This window comes from Canis lupus, chromosome 18 (assembly GCF_003254725.2).
Source record: "Canis lupus dingo isolate Sandy chromosome 18, ASM325472v2, whole genome shotgun sequence".
Taxonomy (NCBI): domain Eukaryota; kingdom Metazoa; phylum Chordata; class Mammalia; order Carnivora; family Canidae; genus Canis; species Canis lupus.
In genome coordinates this window covers 53,844,152-53,860,073 of record NC_064260.1, presented here as the reverse complement: position 1 = coordinate 53,860,073, position 15,922 = coordinate 53,844,152, and the positions used below count along the sequence as shown (strand labels likewise).

Sequence of the window (15,922 nt, the reverse complement as noted above, 5' to 3'; positions counted from 1 at the left end):
CACCCTCCCCCCAACAAAGAATTATCTGGTCCCAAATGTCAATCATGCTAAGGTCTAGAGACCCTGATATGAAGCATCCAGAATATTGGCAGGAACATGGTAAGAAAATGGCACTTGAATGTAGTTTTCTTCCTGCCTTCACCATCCCTGCACAGACTGATGCAGGCTTTTCCATTTATACCTCTACAGTGTATCACATAGCATGTGCTTTAATTACTGTGTCCTGTTTGCTTTTCCTAAATTATTTATCTCTTTTTTTCTTTTTTTTTTTTTAAGATTTTATTCATGAGAGGCGCGGGGAGAGAGAGGCAGAGACACAGGCAGAGGGAGAAGCAGGCTCCACGAAGGGAGCCCGATGTGGGACTCGATTCGGTGGCTCCATGATCGTGCCCTGGGCTGAAGGCAGCGCCAAACCACTGAGCCACCAGGGCTGCCCTCTCTCTCTTTTTTTAAAACTATTTATTTATTTATCTTAGCACGAGTGGGAGGGGGGAGGGAGAGAAAGTCTCAGCAGACACGTCACTGAGCGCAGAGCCCGACTCTGGGCCCAATCTCATGACCCTGAGATGACCTGAGCCGACACCAAGAGTGGGATGCTTAACGGACTCTGCTACCCAGGGGTGCCCAGGTGGCTCAGCGGGTGAGCGTCTGCCTTCACCTTGGGTTGTGATCCTGGAATCTGGGGATCAAGTCCCTCGTCAGGCTTCCCAGGGGGAGCCTGCTTCTCCCTCTGCCTGTGTCTCTGCCTCTCTCTCTCTGTGTCTCTCATGAATAAATAAATAAAATCTTTAAAATAATATAAAATAAAATTGTGCTATCACTTTGTTGTACTATGAGTTGATTACCCAGGTTGTAGGGACTTCCCCTAAGCTGTGAACCTCACTCCTCGCACTGAGCAAAATTCTTCCCATGCCCTCAAATGGAACTAGCAATCTGCAAATTGTGTTGGGGGTAACCTGAAAGTAACATCAGGCCTGGAATAGAAGCAACTGATGGACAGAAGGGGCTCATTGAACATGAGCACGTGGGTGGCAGTGAGGATGTGGGGTGTGACACCCACTAAAAGGGCACCAGCCTTGTGGGGAAAGGGATCAAGTGCGGGTGGCCTGGACATAGTCTGCAGGATTCATATCTTTTAAGGTTTTTTTTTAAGATGTTATGTTTTTTATTTATTAATGAGAGACACAGAGAGACAGGCAGAGGGAGAAGCAGGCTCCACTTAAGGAGCCCAATGCAGGACTCCATCCTGGGACTCCAGGATCACACCCTGGGCCAAAGGCAGGCGCCAAATGGCTGAGCCACCCAGGGATCCCCTCTTAAGGTTTTGTAACTGAAAGTTACAGCCTCTTAAAAAGGTCACAGGTAACAGGAGTATCTGCCTGCTAATGCCAAATCTTTGATTTTTTTTTTTTTTTATTCATGGGCGGGGGGTGGGGTGCGCAGAGACATGGGCAGAGGGAGAAGCAGGCTCCATGCAGGGAGCCCGATGTGAGACCCGATTCCGGGTCTCCAGGACCACACCCTGAACTGAAGGTGGCACTAAACCGCTGAGCCACCCCTGCTGCCCTGCCAAATCTTTTACACACATTATTGTGTTGTTTACAACTGTTCCATGAAGGTTCTGTTCTCCCACTTGACAGTTGATAAAGTAGGTTAGAGACATAAACTGTAACACCAAGGTCACACAGCTAGTGAGTTGTGGAGCTTTGCTTTTGCTTTTATCAGCACCGCGCTCTAACCAACTGAGCTAAACGGCCAACTACTGCTTTTGCTTTTAAACTGTCAGTCTGGCTCCAAAGCCATCATAGCTCTTTTTTGCCAGGCACTAGGTAGTTGACGAGTGAGTGGGACCCACCTTTCTCTTACCTGTGGCTATGTGAGTCTCACTACCACTTTTCCTTGGCCTCTGCCTCCACTTGAGGTTGGGCGTGGATGGGCCCCAGACAGTTTGAATAGTTTTACTAAATCCTACAAGCCCCAGGGCCTTCTACCGTTGTCTCCTGCCTCCAAGGTAGCCAATGGCTATCCAGACTACTAACACCTCAGCAAGACTATCTGCCAGCAGCCCAGATCTCACTAAGCTGATCTCAGACTCAGGACAGTGGAAGAGCCCCCACTCCTCTTAATGCAGAGGTGGGCAGACACTCCAATGTTCAAACACAGTACTGAAACTACTCCAAACATCATTCTGAATATAACTGGAGGAGACTCAGCAGGGTCACAGTCCCCTTAGGCGGTGTTGCCATGGCAACTTCAGCCACATCCATTTGAGTCCCGTCGTCTCCCCCCCCCCCCCCCCCCCCCCCCCCCCCCCCCGCTCTGGCCTGGGAGGATCTTTTCTAGAAGCAGCAGCATCTAACCCTGAGAGGGAGGAAGGGTGAGGATGTGTACATTCATGCTTTCCCACGGGATACCATGGGATACTCCTTTTTTTTTTTTTTTTTAAAGATTTTATTTATTCATGAGAGACAGGGAGAGGTAGAGAGAGAGGCAGAGAGAGAAGCAGGCTCCATGCAGGGAGCCCCATGCGGGATTGGATCCAGGCATCCCAGGATCACGCCCTGAGCTGAAGGCAGACGCTCAACCCTCAACCGCTGAGCCACCCAGACGACCCGGGATACTCCCTTCTGTAATGAACAGCCCATTGCAAACCACCTCATCTTGGATGAACATAAAGGAATTAATTCACTGTCTGCCACGTGCTTTCACAGATATTATCTCATTTAATCTACAGTAATCCTGCGGGGTGGGTATTAGTACCATTTTGTAGTTGAGTGAAAATGTGGTTAGGTAATTTGCCCCAAAGCAGTGACAGAATTTGAACCCAGGTTGGTCTGACTCCAAATACTGTAACTTAACTCACTAAGCCCACTTGGTTCTTTTTTTTTTTTTTTTTTTTTTTTTTTAGCCCATTTGGTTCTTAATTGAGAACTAACTGCCCAAGTTCAGGAAAGTGTGCGCGTAAAATGGCCAAGGAAGTCTGCTAGTCAGGTGAGGGGCTTATAGTTGGCTTACTGAACAGGAGTGAGGATGCCAGGAGTGATGTGCCAGGATGAGCACAGCCCTGGAATCTGCAGCTTGCACATGAGCTTGGGGCAGTGAGAAGACCCTTCTGCCCGAAGAGAATACCTACTGGGAAAAGGAAGTGCAGGTGATGGAGAGGTAAGTTGAGCTCCACCAAGCGGGCAAAGAAAACCGATTTAGGCGCCAAAGTTTAAAGTTTCGCTGCAATTGCGTAAATGCAAATACTCGGAAACTCAGGAGCAGACAGGACCAAGAGAATGGGGACGCTTTCCTTGACAATACGCCTTTTTTTTTTTTTTTTTTAAGATTTTCTCTATTTATTCACGAGAGACATAGAGGCATGCAGGCAGAGGGAGAAGCAGGCTCCATGCAGGGAGCCCGATGTGGGACTCGATCCCGGGACTCCAGGATCACACCCTGGGCGGAAAGCAGGGGCCAAACCGTTGAGCCGCCCAGGGATCCCCGACAATACGCTTTTGAAACATACACGAAACCATAGGTACGGACTCGAAAACCCCCAAGCGCTGTTGCTTTAAGAAGCCCGAGTCTTCAGTGTCACGTGACCCCTGGCGCCCAGATGCTTTTACAGCTCCTTCCAAGGACCAATCGCGTGGCGGGAAGCTCCCCGGGAGGGCGGGAACTTTGTAAGGCGCTCGCCGATTGGCTGTGCTCTTGGAAGGTGGGTCCTGGGCTCGGAGAGAGGGAATTAGGGTGAGCAGGGCGAGTGGGAGCAGCCGCCGCGGCGGCCGTCTCGGAAGCCTCCTTCGCCGCGCGGGAGCCCTGTGGTGAGCAGGTCCTCGCGGACCCGAAGACTCCTCGCCGCCCTGCGGGCTGCGCACTCAGTGGTCTTAGGGCCGGCGCCGCGGGGGTCCGCCCCCTTCGCTGGCCACGTGACCCAAGTTCCGTAACCCCTGACCTCCTCCACCCCACTGCACCTCACCGCTCAAGTGGTAAGGATGAAGCGAGGCCCGGGGGTAGGATGCGCACCCTCGACGCGGGTGGCGGTCGGTGCCCACGCTCTTTACAGGGTGGCTCGTGGCTGCGGATGCAGAGGAGGCTGAGGAGGGGGGACCTTGGTCATTAAGACTTTGTGCGTCTTAATGTGGGCCCTAGTAAGGAAGCTCCCTCTGCGCTTTCCGCGTCGGCAGGACTATTTACTCGCATTTTACAGATGGGGAAGCAGAAACTTCGGGATTATCCATTGGCGGGTCTCCAGCGCCAAGTCTTCGGGCTGGGAATCCAGGCCTTGTTCCCCGGCACAGCCCGCCACTGCTGATGGTTAGGAACAAGAGTTGAGTCCCTGCTCCCTACTTAGTGCTTGCTGGATGATCTTGGACAAGTCATTGAGTATTTAAGCTCTCTGAGCTTTGATTTCCTTGGCTGTGAAATAGACATGGCATTTACATAATACGCATCTCATTGTTAATGAGGATAAAATGAAATATACCCCCTATAGAGCACTTAGCTCTGTGCCTTAGGCATAGCATGTGCTTAGAAAAAAAAGAAAAAAACACAGCTTTTTTTATTTGTTTTTGTAGCCAGTGTTTATTGAGGGCGTATTATGTGCTGACACCGTGCGGGACGCTGGGGATGCAAAGGTGAGCAAACAGGCATGATCCTAGCTGGTGTGGAGCTTACGGTCTAGTGGGAAGGTAGGTGTTAATCACAAAGCTATACAAATATGTAATTACAAATTGCGGGGGAAAAAAAATTGTGATCACTACTGTGAAGGCAAAGTATTGGGGCAGCGTGGAGGTTTGAGAAGACTTCCTGAGCAAGTAGTGACATTTCAACTGAGATGTGAAGGAGCAACTAGGAGTCCACTAGACAGAACTGGGATGGAGGAGGAGGAGAGTGAAGAAGAGCAAACAGTGTATGAACATCCTGATAGCAGGTGTTTTGGGGAAATGGAAAGAGGCCATGGTGGGAATGCAGAGCACAAGAGGGAAAGAAGGGTTGTAGAAGTAAGTGGACACACAGGACCTGGGAACCAGGTTTTTGTTCTTTTATTATTTTTTAAGATTTTATTATTTTTTCAAAGATTATTTATTTATTTATTCATGAGAGACAGAAAGAGAGGCAGAGACATAGGTAGAGGGAGAAGCAGCCTCCATGCAGGGAACCTGATGTGGGACTTGATCCTGGGACTCCAGGATCACTCCCCGAGCTGAAGGCAGACACTCAACCGCTGAGCCACCCAGGTGTCCCACTTTTTTCTTTTTTTTTAAGATTTTATTTATTTATTTATTCATGAGAGATACAGAGAGGCAAAGACATAGGCCAAGGGAGAAGCAGGCTCCCTTGCAGGGAGCCTGATGAGGGATTCGATCTCAAGACCGGAGGATCACAACCTGAACCAAACGTGTCCCTAGGTTTGTTCTTTATTTTTTATTTATTTATTTATTTTTTTAAAGATTTTATTTATTTATTCATGAGAGACAGAGAGAGAGAGAGACAGAGACACAGGCAGAAGGAGAACCAGGCTCCCATGCAGGCAGCCTCACGTGGGACTCAATCCTGGGACTCCAGGATCACGCCCTGGGCTAAAGGCAGTGCTAAATCCCTGAGCCACCCGGGCTGCCCTAGGTTTGTTCTTTATTCCAAAACCAATGCAGAGCCACTGGGAGGAATTTTTTTGTTTAGCGATTTTTACTTATTGGAGAGAGCGAAGGAGAGAGAGAGAGAGAGCAAGTGAGCAAGCATGAGCTAGAGGAAGGGCACAGGGAGAGGGAGAAGCAGGATCCCAGCTGAACAGGGAGCCCAATGTGGGGCTTGATCCCAGGACCCTGAGATCATGACCTGGGCCCAAGGTGGATCCAAAGGCAGCTACGTAACTGACTGAGGCACCCAGGTGCCCCCCTTTGTTGCGTTCTTATTCTGCCATTTCCTGCGAGCGGAAGAGCAGGTTCCTGCTCTTAGGCCTTGCAGCCAAACTGGGAGATAGTCCAGCTCTAAAAGCCCGATAGTCCTCGGTGGCATATGGGCAGGAAGACCTTAAAGGACAGACTGGATTTGCCTTGCCAAAGAGGCTTGGAGGAAAGAGGGAGACAGACCAGCCAGAGCTGGTGGTGAGCATGGGGCAGGCCGGAGCACACTAGGCTGGGCTCACTGGGAGGAGGGATCCATTCACTTGAACAGCTGTGGGGATTTGGGACCAAACACAGAATTTCAAGCTGGGGAGTTTAGAGTTTCTTTTAGAATCAGTGGGGAAGGGATCCCTGGGTGGCTCAGTGGTTTAGCACCTGCCTTCGGCCCAGGGTGTGATCCTGGAGTCCCGGGTCCCATGTCAGGATCCCTGCGTGGAGCCTGCTTCTCTCTGTCTGTGTCTCTGCCTCTCTCTGTCTCTAATGAATAAATAAATAAATAAAATCTTTTTTTTAATTTTTTTTATTTTTATTTATTTATGATAGTCACACAGAGAGAGAGAGAGAGAGAGAGAGGCAGAGACATAGGCAGAAGGAGAAGCAGGCTCCATGCACCGGGAGCCCGACGTGGGATTCGATCCCGGGTCTCCAGGATCGCGCCCTGGGCCAAAGGCAGGCGCCAAACCGCTGCGCCACCCAGGGATCCCAATAAATAAAATCTTAACAACAACAAAAAAGAATCAGTGGGGAAGGACTGAATATTTATGTATAGATATATTTTTAAAGATTTTATTTATTTGAGGGAGACAGCAGGAGCCATGGGGAAGGGCTGAGGGAGAGAAAGAAGCAGGTTCCCCACTGAGCAGGGAGCCCAGTGTGGGGCTCCATCCCCGGACCCCGAGATCATGACCTGAGCTAAAGGCAGACCCTTAACCCATTGAGCCACTCGGGTGCCCAGGCCTGAAGATTTTTGAGCAAGGGAGAAGTAGTGTTTTCATTGAGAGTTGAAATGAAAGAGAGAGTTGGTAGCACCTGTAGCAATAATCAGAAGGAAGAAGACATGAAGTTTATTTATTTATTTATTTTTTAATTTATTTATGATAGTCACAGAGAGAGAGAGAGAGAGAGAGGCGCAGAGACATAGGCAGAGGGAGAAGCAGACTCCATGCACCATGAGCCCGACGTGGGATTCGATCCCGGGTCTCCAGGATCGTGCCCTGGGCCAAAGGCAGGCGCTAAACCGCTGCGCCACCCAGGGATCCCAAGACATGAAGTTTATACTTAACTGACCCCGGTTACATCTTCCATCTCTGTTTGGGTGGTGTTGCATTCTAGTCCCTGGCTTCCCTGTACACCAGCTCACTTTGTCCTCACAGCAACTTTTCAGAGTTAGGGAGGGTGGGGATGATTGCCTGTTTTACAGGTTGGGCCAGGAGGGCTCAGGCTGATGAGGATCTCAGCCACAGTTCAGCCACATCTGGCTCAGGAAGTGGTAAGGCGTGGCCGGGACCCAGTTCAGTGCCGTCCCCGTCCCCGAGGCCAGGCCCCTGTCGGGCAGCACTCCTGTCTGATGCAGCTCGGCTTTTTCTCATGCTTCACCTCAGCGCTCAGAGCCTCGGTGGCTCCTTGTTCAGGGATCTTGGAGCCAGAGCCATAAGACTGGCCCAGAAGGCCTGGAGTCAGGCTCCTGGGCTCCGAGGGGGCCCAGGGGGGCTTTTGACACCTTCTCTTCTGGCCCCCAGCTCCATCAGCATCATGTCGGAGCGGGAAGAGCGGCGGTTTGTGGAGATCCCCCGGGAATCGGTCCGGCTCATGGCCGAGAGCACGGGCCTGGAGCTGAGCGATGAGGTGGCGGCCCTGCTCGCGGAGGATGTGTGCTACCGGCTCAGGGAGGCCACCCAGGTCCGCTCCCCTTCTCTTCCAGCACGCCTCCCTAGCTCCCCTGTACACCCCCCGTGGGGATTTAGTCAGCAGGTGTGTGTCTGGCACCCACTCTGCTGTGAGGGAACACCGTGGAGGTGGCCCCCACCCTCCCAGAGCTCCCATTGAGCCTTCTGGCCAATAGAGTGTGGTTGGGCATCTTCTCACGTGTCCATCTTCCCAACACCCGTGCCAGGCTGACCAGGCGAGTTCATGTGCACATTCTGCCTGTGAGAACTTGGGTCACAGAGTGGGAGCATTACTCTGGGGGCTGTTTGCCCAAGACCAGAGCTGGATTTGGGTTTTCTGATCTCGATTCCTGTGTCCTTCTTGTCGCCTGGGTATCTCTTCCTTGGGGGACTCCAACCCCCTGCTCTCTGTCCCCTTACTTTGTTCCTCCCCTCTCAGAATAGCTCTCAATTCATGAAACACACCAAGCGGCGGAAGCTGACTGTTGAGGATTTCAACAGGGCCCTCCGATGGAGCAGTGTGGAGGTGAGCTGAGCATAGGCTGCAGAGGCCTGTTGTGAGGCCTGCATTGGATTGGGCCAAAAGGAGGGTAAGGGAACAGCCTGGGCACAATGTTGGTATTAAAGTGTCCTGAAGAGTTGTTGTGGGCCAAGGCCTTGAGGGAAGAAGGTCACGTGTAGCAGAGAGTAGTGTTGGGATGCCTGGCTCACTCACTTGGTGGAGGACCTGACTCCTAGTCTCAGGGTTGTGAGTTTGAGCCCCATGTTGGGCATGGAGCCTACTTTAAAAGAAAAAAAAAAGAGTAGTGTTATCAAAGTTGGGTGAGTATAAGGACCAGCAGCATGGGGGTGTGGGGCGCAGCCTGTACGAATCTGGGAGGACCAAATTCTCCTCTCTGACCCAGTGAGCACTGGATGCTCCAGCCAGATGCCCAGCAGTAGGCTTGAAGCCTCAGGTGTCTCCCCTTTTTCAGGACTTTTTTTTTTTTTTTTTTTAAGATTTTTTATTTATTTATTCATGAGAGGCACACACAGAGAGAGAGAGAGAGAGAGAGAGAAAGGCAGAGACACAGGCAGAGGGAGAAGCAGGCTCCATGCAAGGAGCCCGACATGGGACTGGATCCCAGGTCTCCAGGATCAGGCCCTGGGCTGAAGGAGGCACTAAACCGCTTAGCCACCCAAGCTGCCCCCTTTTCAGTACTTTTGGACCTCCCTCAAGCATAGACTCTTTTCCCTGGTTGGTAGAGTGCCTCCTCCCTCCCTGGATTCAGCCTGCCCTCTGATCCTCTCTTTGCTCAGGCCGTGTGTGGTTACGGATCCCAGGAGGTGCTGCCCCTGCGCCCTGCCAGAGAGGGTGAGCTTTACTTTCCTGAGGACCGAGAAGTGAACCTGGTGGAGCTGGCCCTGGCCACCAACATCCCAAAAGGCTGTGCCGAGACAGCTGTGAGAGGTGACTGCTGAGGTCCTATGGTGGGGGTGGAGGGCCGAAACTGGGTTGTCAGAGGAGGGGTGATGGGCTGGCTGGTGGATAGAGCAGAGCTCAGAGGCGTGGGTGATGCTACAACAGGCAAAACCCTAGGCTGACCCATCTCTCTGCTCTGGTTCTAGTTCACGTCTCCTACCTGGACGGCAAAGGGAACCTGGCACCGCAGGGATCAGGTAAGGTGTAGTGTGAGGAACAGACTCCCTGAACTTTCCTCCCTTTGGAACTGAGGGGGGTATCCCATACCTCTGATTGTTCATCTGACAAATATTTATTGATACCCTGTTCTGAGTGTGCACAGTCCCGGCCCAGAGGGCTCGGATTTGGAGATAGGAGCCCAGACCTGGAACCAGTCATGGGTTGGATGGGTGTTGGATGCTAGCACAGAAGTCTGGGCAACTGGGGTCCCTGAGGGCAGGTGTCCAGGAGAGATTGAGGACTGAGCAGGAATCTGCCTAGGTAGAGTACAGAGCAGAGGGGTGTGGAAAAGCCTGCAAGGTCAGGGCTGAACAGGCTGCTCTGAGGAGCTGGTGGCTCCGTGCTCTGGGAGTCCTGTCTGAACAGGTTTCTGGCGGGGGTGGGGTGGGGGTAGGAGGGTGAGTGAGAGCGGGCAGGGGAGGCCAGCTGGGCTCTCCACCCGGACCACCTTCTGCCCATCTTCCCATAGTGCCCAGCGCTGTGTCTTCACTGACTGATGACCTTCTCAAGTACTACCAGCAGGTGACTCGGGCTGTGCTGGGGGATGATCCACAGCTGATGAAGGTGAGTGAGTGGGCCAAAATTGGGGCGTAGAGTCCAGCTTTCAGGTTCCCACGAAACTCTTTCGGATGCCTACTTCCTGTCCACCCCATACCACTTGACTGACGTGGCTGGAAGCTGCTCTCGGTGGGGGTGTCATGCTCGGGGGCTGGTGCTCTTCCAGGACTGACTCGTCTTCCCACTCTAGCAGGAACCCTTGTTCTCAGCAGGGCCATTTGCGGGGCTCAGTACCCCCACACTTTAGTTCCAGAGCCTCCACTTTAGGGTGTCTGTTGACCTGGGGCCAAATGGGGCAGCCACGTTGCAGCTCTCATTTGCCTGTACTTGAGAGGTAGAGAAGGGAAGTAGAGGGAGCCTGGTCAGGGGGCCCAGCCAGGCCTGCCCTGAGACCCTGCTGCTTTAGCCTCTGGGACTCCCCAGAGTGTGCTGGACACTACCTATGGTTGGTTGGTCCTCTCCTATCCAGAGACAGGTGAGTGCTAGCTGGGGGTTCTGCTCAACCATGTGGCCTTTCTCTGATGGTTTACATCCTGTACTTCTTCAGGTGTCTGGCCATTGCTGCCGCTTCCCCTGCAGAATTGGGAATGTTGCCACCATATGTTCCTGCCTCGGGAGCTTGGCTCTGGTTCTCTAGGACAGTGCAGATGGCTGGATGGAGGGCTTGGGAGCTGAGCTCCTTCCTAGCCAGTTTGCTTTCACAGCATCTGAGTATAGGAGCTTTATCTAGAGGGGTTTGGAGTATATAAGTAATAGAGACTCAGGCCTAAGAGAGTTTTTCTCATTAACTTAACTCTCTTTTTTTTTCTGCTTAGAAAAGTAACACCAGTATGTTCATTATAGAAATATTGCAAAATAAAATATATGAACTGGAAAGTGAGAATCTCCAATTGCTATTTTTTAACTATGATTACTTTAGTATAAACTAAAGTGGTATTATAGTAAAGACCTGGTTTTAGAACAGCTGCTTTTCTCAGTTAAAAAACATGTTGGACATTTAGGTTGCATTCAATTTCATATTATTACAGACAGGTCTGTGAGTGGGTATGTGTATCAGTGGGTGTTTCTTATAGTGTGTTAAAGTGATAGAAATACAGTTGCTGAATCAGAGAGTGTTGACATTGAAAATTTTAATGTGTAAGTACTCAATCATCCTTTAATAAATGTCAGTTTAGGGGTGCCTGGGTGGCTCAGTTGGTTAAAGGCCTGCCTTTGGCTCAGGTCATGATCTCAGGGTCCTGGGATCGAGCCCACTTGGGCTCCCAGCTCAGCGGGGAGTCTGCTTCTCTTTCTTCCCTTGCCTCTCCCCCTGTTTGTGCTTTCTCTGAAATGAATAAATAAAAATAAATGAGTAAGTAAATCTTTTTTAAAAAGTCAGTTTATATTTAGGGCTGGTAGATCCAGTGTAATCCTTTTCAGATTGCTCTCCAGGATCTGCAGACAAACTCCAAGATTGCAGCACTCCTGCCTTACTTTGTCTACGTGGTCAGTGGGGTGAGTGACCAGGCTGGGGCAGAGGAGAATGCTTTGCGGGGGGAGGTGACCCAGCATTGTGTAGGGCTCATGGCAGGTGCCATCAGAGCAGCAGGCTCCAACCTGCACCCTCATGTGCCCCTCAGCCACCGTCTTCTACAAACAGGTAAAATCTGTAAGCCACGACCTGGAGCAGCTGCATCGGCTCTTGCAAGTAGCCCGGAGCCTGGTTCGGAACCCCCACCTCTGCCTGGGGCCCTATGTTCGCTCCCTTGTAGGCAGCGTCCTCTACTGTGTCCTGGAGCCATTGGCTGCCTCCATCAACCCTCTGAATGACCACTGGACTCTTCGGGATGGTGCTGCCCTCCTGCTCAGCCACATCTTCTGGTAGCCATGGGGCCTCGCCGTACACAGGGTGGGGTGGCCCCAGGGCTGAGGAGTTTGTAGTCAAAATCAGGTGAAATGTGTGGCTTCAAGGCTGGATGTTGAGAGGTCAGGGAACCTCTTCCATTAGAGCTTTTCAGCCTTGAAGCTGTGGCAACCTGGGAGTCTGCACATGGATGGCAAACACCAAGGGCCAAGGGTTTGGTCCTTCGGCCCTTCAGGTAGTCTTGTCACCCGGAGCCCCATTGCTCACTCACCCCAGTGGGCCACACAAGTGCTGTTTTCTCTGTGGGCTCTGGATTGGGCTTGAGTCCAGTTGGGCAGCCCCGGGCCTCATTGTCCTCTTTGACTGAAGGTTGCTTCCTTAGGACTCATGGGGATCTCGTGAGTGGCCTGTATCAGCAGATCCTGCTCTCCCTGCAGAAGGTCCTGGCAGACCCCGTGCGGCCTCTCTGCTCTCACTACGGGGCTGTGGTGGGGCTGCATGCCCTTGGCTGGAAGGTGAGGACCATAGCCTTTCCCACAGAGCCATAATATCTCTCCTTTAGGATTAGAGAAAACAATATTTGTCTCTTCTCATAAAAATGGTCTGTGCTTGGGATCCCTGGGTGGCGCAGCGGTTTAGCGCCTGCCTTTGGCCCGGGGCGTGATCCTGGAGACCTGGGATCGAATCCCACGTCGGGCTCCCGGTGCATGGAGCCTGCTTCTCCCTCTGCCTGTGTCTCTGCTTCTCTCTCTCTGTGTGTGTGACTATCATAAATAATAAATAAAAAAAAAAAATTAAAAAAAAAATGGTCTGTGCTTGCTGCTGCCAGGTATTAAGCTCTTGCCCGAGGGCAGGCTAATTGATACTGACTTTCTGTATATTAATGTCTTATTCTTTAAAAAGTCGTGCCAGGCAGATAGTAATATATCCTCCACTTCATGAATTCCTGCCCATTCTATGTTAATCATGTGAAGGATCAATTCCTCTAATATTTTTTAAGCTTATTTACTTTTGGTAATCTCTCACCTACCGTGGGGCTCAAACTCATGACCCCAAGATCAAGAGTTGTACACTCCCCACTGAGCCAGCCAGGCGCCTCATTCTTTTTTTTTTAAAGATCTTATTTATTTATTCATGAGAGACAGAGAGACAGAGGCAGAGACATAGGCAGAGGGAGAAGCAGGCTCCATGCACCGAGAGCCCGATGTGGGATTCGATCCCGGGTCTCCAGGATCGCGCCCTGGGCCAAAGGCAGGCGCTAAACCGCTGCGCCACCCAGGGATCCCATCATTTCCAATTTTAAGAGAAGTGCTAATAACCTTCCCACTTAGGCTGATGTACCTTGTGTTGATAACCTTTCTCCGATGAAGAAAATTATTTCATACTGCTTTATATTCTTGGTTTTATCATTTATGTTGAACTTTTATTGAATGCTTTTTCTTTATCTTTTGAATTGATCCTAAGGTTTGTCTGCTTTTTTCCGTTAATGTGATTTATGGATTTTTATTTATTTTTTAAAGATTTTATTTATTTATTTATTCATGAGAGACACAGAGAGAGAGAGAGGCAAAGACAGGCAGAGAGAGAAGCAGGCTCCATACAGGGCACCTGATGTGGGACTCGATCCCAGGTCTCCCGGATCAGCCCCTGGGCTGAAGGCGGCGCTAAACCGCTGAGCCACCCGGGCTGCCCAGATTTATGGATTTTTAAAGAAGATTTTCTTTATTTAGGGAGAGCCCAAGTTCTCACCCTCTCTCTAAGTAAAGAAAATCTTTGAGAACTTGCACACTTAAGAGCAGTGCAGGGAGTGGGAGTGGGAGACGCAGAGGCGGAGGGAGAGGGACAAGTCGATTCAAGTGGATTCCATGCTTTGTGACCCTAAGTTCACCCCCTGATCCAAATGGAAACTAAGAGTCAGGACTGAGCAATCCAGATGCCCTTATTTATAGAATTTTAATAGTAAATCACCATTACATTTGTAAGATAAACTTAAATAGGCTATAGTATAGACTTTTTTTTTTTTTTAAGATTTTATTTATTCTTGAGAGAGAGAGAGGCAGACAGAGAGAGGCAGAGACACAGGCAGAGGGAGAAGCAGGCTCCATGCAGGGAGCCCGACATGGGACCCGATCCCAGGTCTCTAGGATCATGTCCTGGGCCAAAGGCGGTGCTAAACCGCTGAGCCACCGGGGCTACCCTATAGTATAGACTTTAAAAGGAATCTAAGGACACCTGGGTGACTCAGTGGTTGAGCATCTGCCTTTGGCTCAGGGCGTGATCTTGGGCTGAGAGCTGGCTCCATACAGGGACCTTGATGTGGGACTCGATCCCCGGCCTCCAGGATCACGCCCTGGGCTGAAGGCAGGCGCTCAACTCCTGAACCACCAGGCGTCCCATATAGTTAGAAAATTATTTAAGTTTTTATAGCTGAGGCAGTGGTGAGTTATATTTCTCTAGGAGCTTGCTGATTTAACATTTTCAAATCCTCAGGCTGTGGATGACCAACCGAAGAACTCTCACCCACCAAAGCACGTAACAGAGGTCTCCTCTGTGGAATCTCAATTGCTTTCCTGAAAATTAATCACAGGATTTAAAATTTGGCATGATGAGTCCAGGTCTATGATCAGTTGTTTGGTTTTGTGCAAGTGGTTTGAACTGAGTCTATTTACCTCAGCAAGATGTAAACTTGCCTACTGACTATATAGGCTAAGAGTTGGCAAATTAAATTGGTCTGTTAGCAATGGGCATGACTTATACCCTCTTAGCCCCTGTCATACAGGTCAGTGATCATAGGGTCACTTTATATTGTTTGTACCTGACCTTTATTCCCAGTGCTTAGCAAAGGCTTGGGCATACAGCGGGTTCCAAGTAAATGTTGGTGGAATATACCAAGCTGAGAATTTCATATGGGAGATAAAAATAGGTCTTCCATGGGAAAGGGTACTTGAGGGGCAACAAGCAACAAAGAGGTGCTTTACTGTGTTCCTTCTCTCCCTTCCAGGCAGTGGAACGAGTCCTGTACCCACACCTGTCCACTTACTGGACAAATCTGCAGGCTGTGCTAGATGATTATTCCGTCTCTAACGCCCAGGTTAAAGCGGATGGGCACAAGGTTTATGGAGCCATTCTGGTGGGTGCCTGCCCCTTCCAGCCTCCCTTCTTCCCTGCTCGAACTCAGCAGCTCACCTGCCCTAAATCTTTATGGGCCCGGGTTGCTCCTAGTTCTTGCCTACCCCAGTCCCTCTGCTCTTGCAGGTGGCTGTAGAGCGACTGTTGAAGATGAAGGCCCAGGCGGCAGAGCCCAACAAGGGAGGCCCAAGCGGCAGGGGGGTCCGGAGCTCAGACGACCTGCCCTGGGACAGCCTGCTCCTGCAGGAGTCTCCCTCCGGAGGCGGCGCGGAGCCAGGCTTTGGGTCTGTCCACCCGCTACCGCCAGGAGGCGCGGGGCCGGAGGATCCTTCCCCGTCAGTGACGCTGGCGGACATCTACCAGGAGCTGTACGCTTTCTTCGGGGACAGCTTGGCTACCCGCTTTGGCACGGGTCAGCCGACTCCTACCACTCTGCGGCCGCCCGGGGACAAGAAGGAGCCGGCGGCCGCCCCGGACTCGGTGCGGAAGATGCCCCAGCTGACGGCCAACGCCATGGTCAGCCCGCAGGGCGACGAGAGCCCCCGCGGCGGCCCCGCGTCCGCCTCTGCGCCCGCCGCCTCCGAGAGCCGGCCGCTTCCGCGCGTGCACCGGGCGCGGGGGGCGCCCCGGCAGCAGGGGCCCGGCGCCGGCACGCGGGACGTCTTCCAGAAGAGCCGCTTCGCCCCGCGCGGCGCCCCGTACTTCCGTTTTATTATTGCGGGGCGGCAGGCCGGGAGGCGGTGCCGCGGGCGCCTCTTCCAGACCGCCTTCCCCGTGCCGTACGGGCCCAGCCCGGCCTCCCGCTACGTGCAGAAGCTGCCGATGATCGGCCGCACCGGCCGCCCGGCCCGCCGCTGGGCGCTCTCGGACTACTCGCTGTACCTCCCGCTCTAGGGCGGCCGCCGCTTCCGTGAATAAAGCCCCGTGCCGGAAG

The 15,922-nt window shown here is 51.8% G+C and overlaps 1 protein-coding gene across 9 annotated transcripts; it reads left to right on the top strand.

Moving 5' to 3' along the window:
* Nucleotides 1-3,703: 3,703 nt before the first annotated feature.
* On the top strand, nt 3,704-15,921 carry TAF6L (TATA-box binding protein associated factor 6 like). Of its 9 annotated transcripts, none has more exons than XM_049096446.1 (13): nt 3,704-3,974; nt 4,196-4,302; nt 4,563-4,622; nt 7,631-7,790; nt 8,222-8,303; nt 9,077-9,227; nt 9,386-9,436; nt 9,928-10,022; nt 11,436-11,510; nt 11,656-11,876; nt 12,242-12,374; nt 14,861-14,989; nt 15,115-15,921. In XM_049096446.1, the coding sequence occupies exons 4-13, from the start codon at nt 7,732-7,734 to the stop codon at nt 15,880-15,882; spliced, it is 1,764 nt and encodes a 587-aa protein (XP_048952403.1). In that variant the 5' UTR covers nt 3,704-3,974; nt 4,196-4,302; nt 4,563-4,622; nt 7,631-7,731; the 3' UTR covers nt 15,883-15,921. The 9 variants fall into 9 exon arrangements, with proteins under 9 accessions (XP_048952403.1, XP_025302079.1, XP_048952402.1 ...); XM_025446294.3 differs by having other exon boundaries at nt 8,217-8,303; nt 11,448-11,510; XM_049096445.1 differs by having other exon boundaries at nt 4,563-4,676.
* Nucleotide 15,922: the final 1 nt, after the last annotated feature.

What these genes read in the sequence shown, in the direction of transcription:
- TAF6L (XM_025446297.3), top strand. An exon ending in ATGATCCACAGCTGATGAAG is followed by an intron (nt 10,023 to 11,435) that starts GTGAGTGAGTGG and finishes AATCCTTTTCAG; the next exon opens with ATTGCTCTCCAGGATCTGCA. An exon ending in TTGTCTACGTGGTCAGTGGG is followed by an intron (nt 11,511 to 11,655) that starts GTGAGTGACCAG and finishes TTCTACAAACAG; the next exon opens with GTAAAATCTGTAAGCCACGA.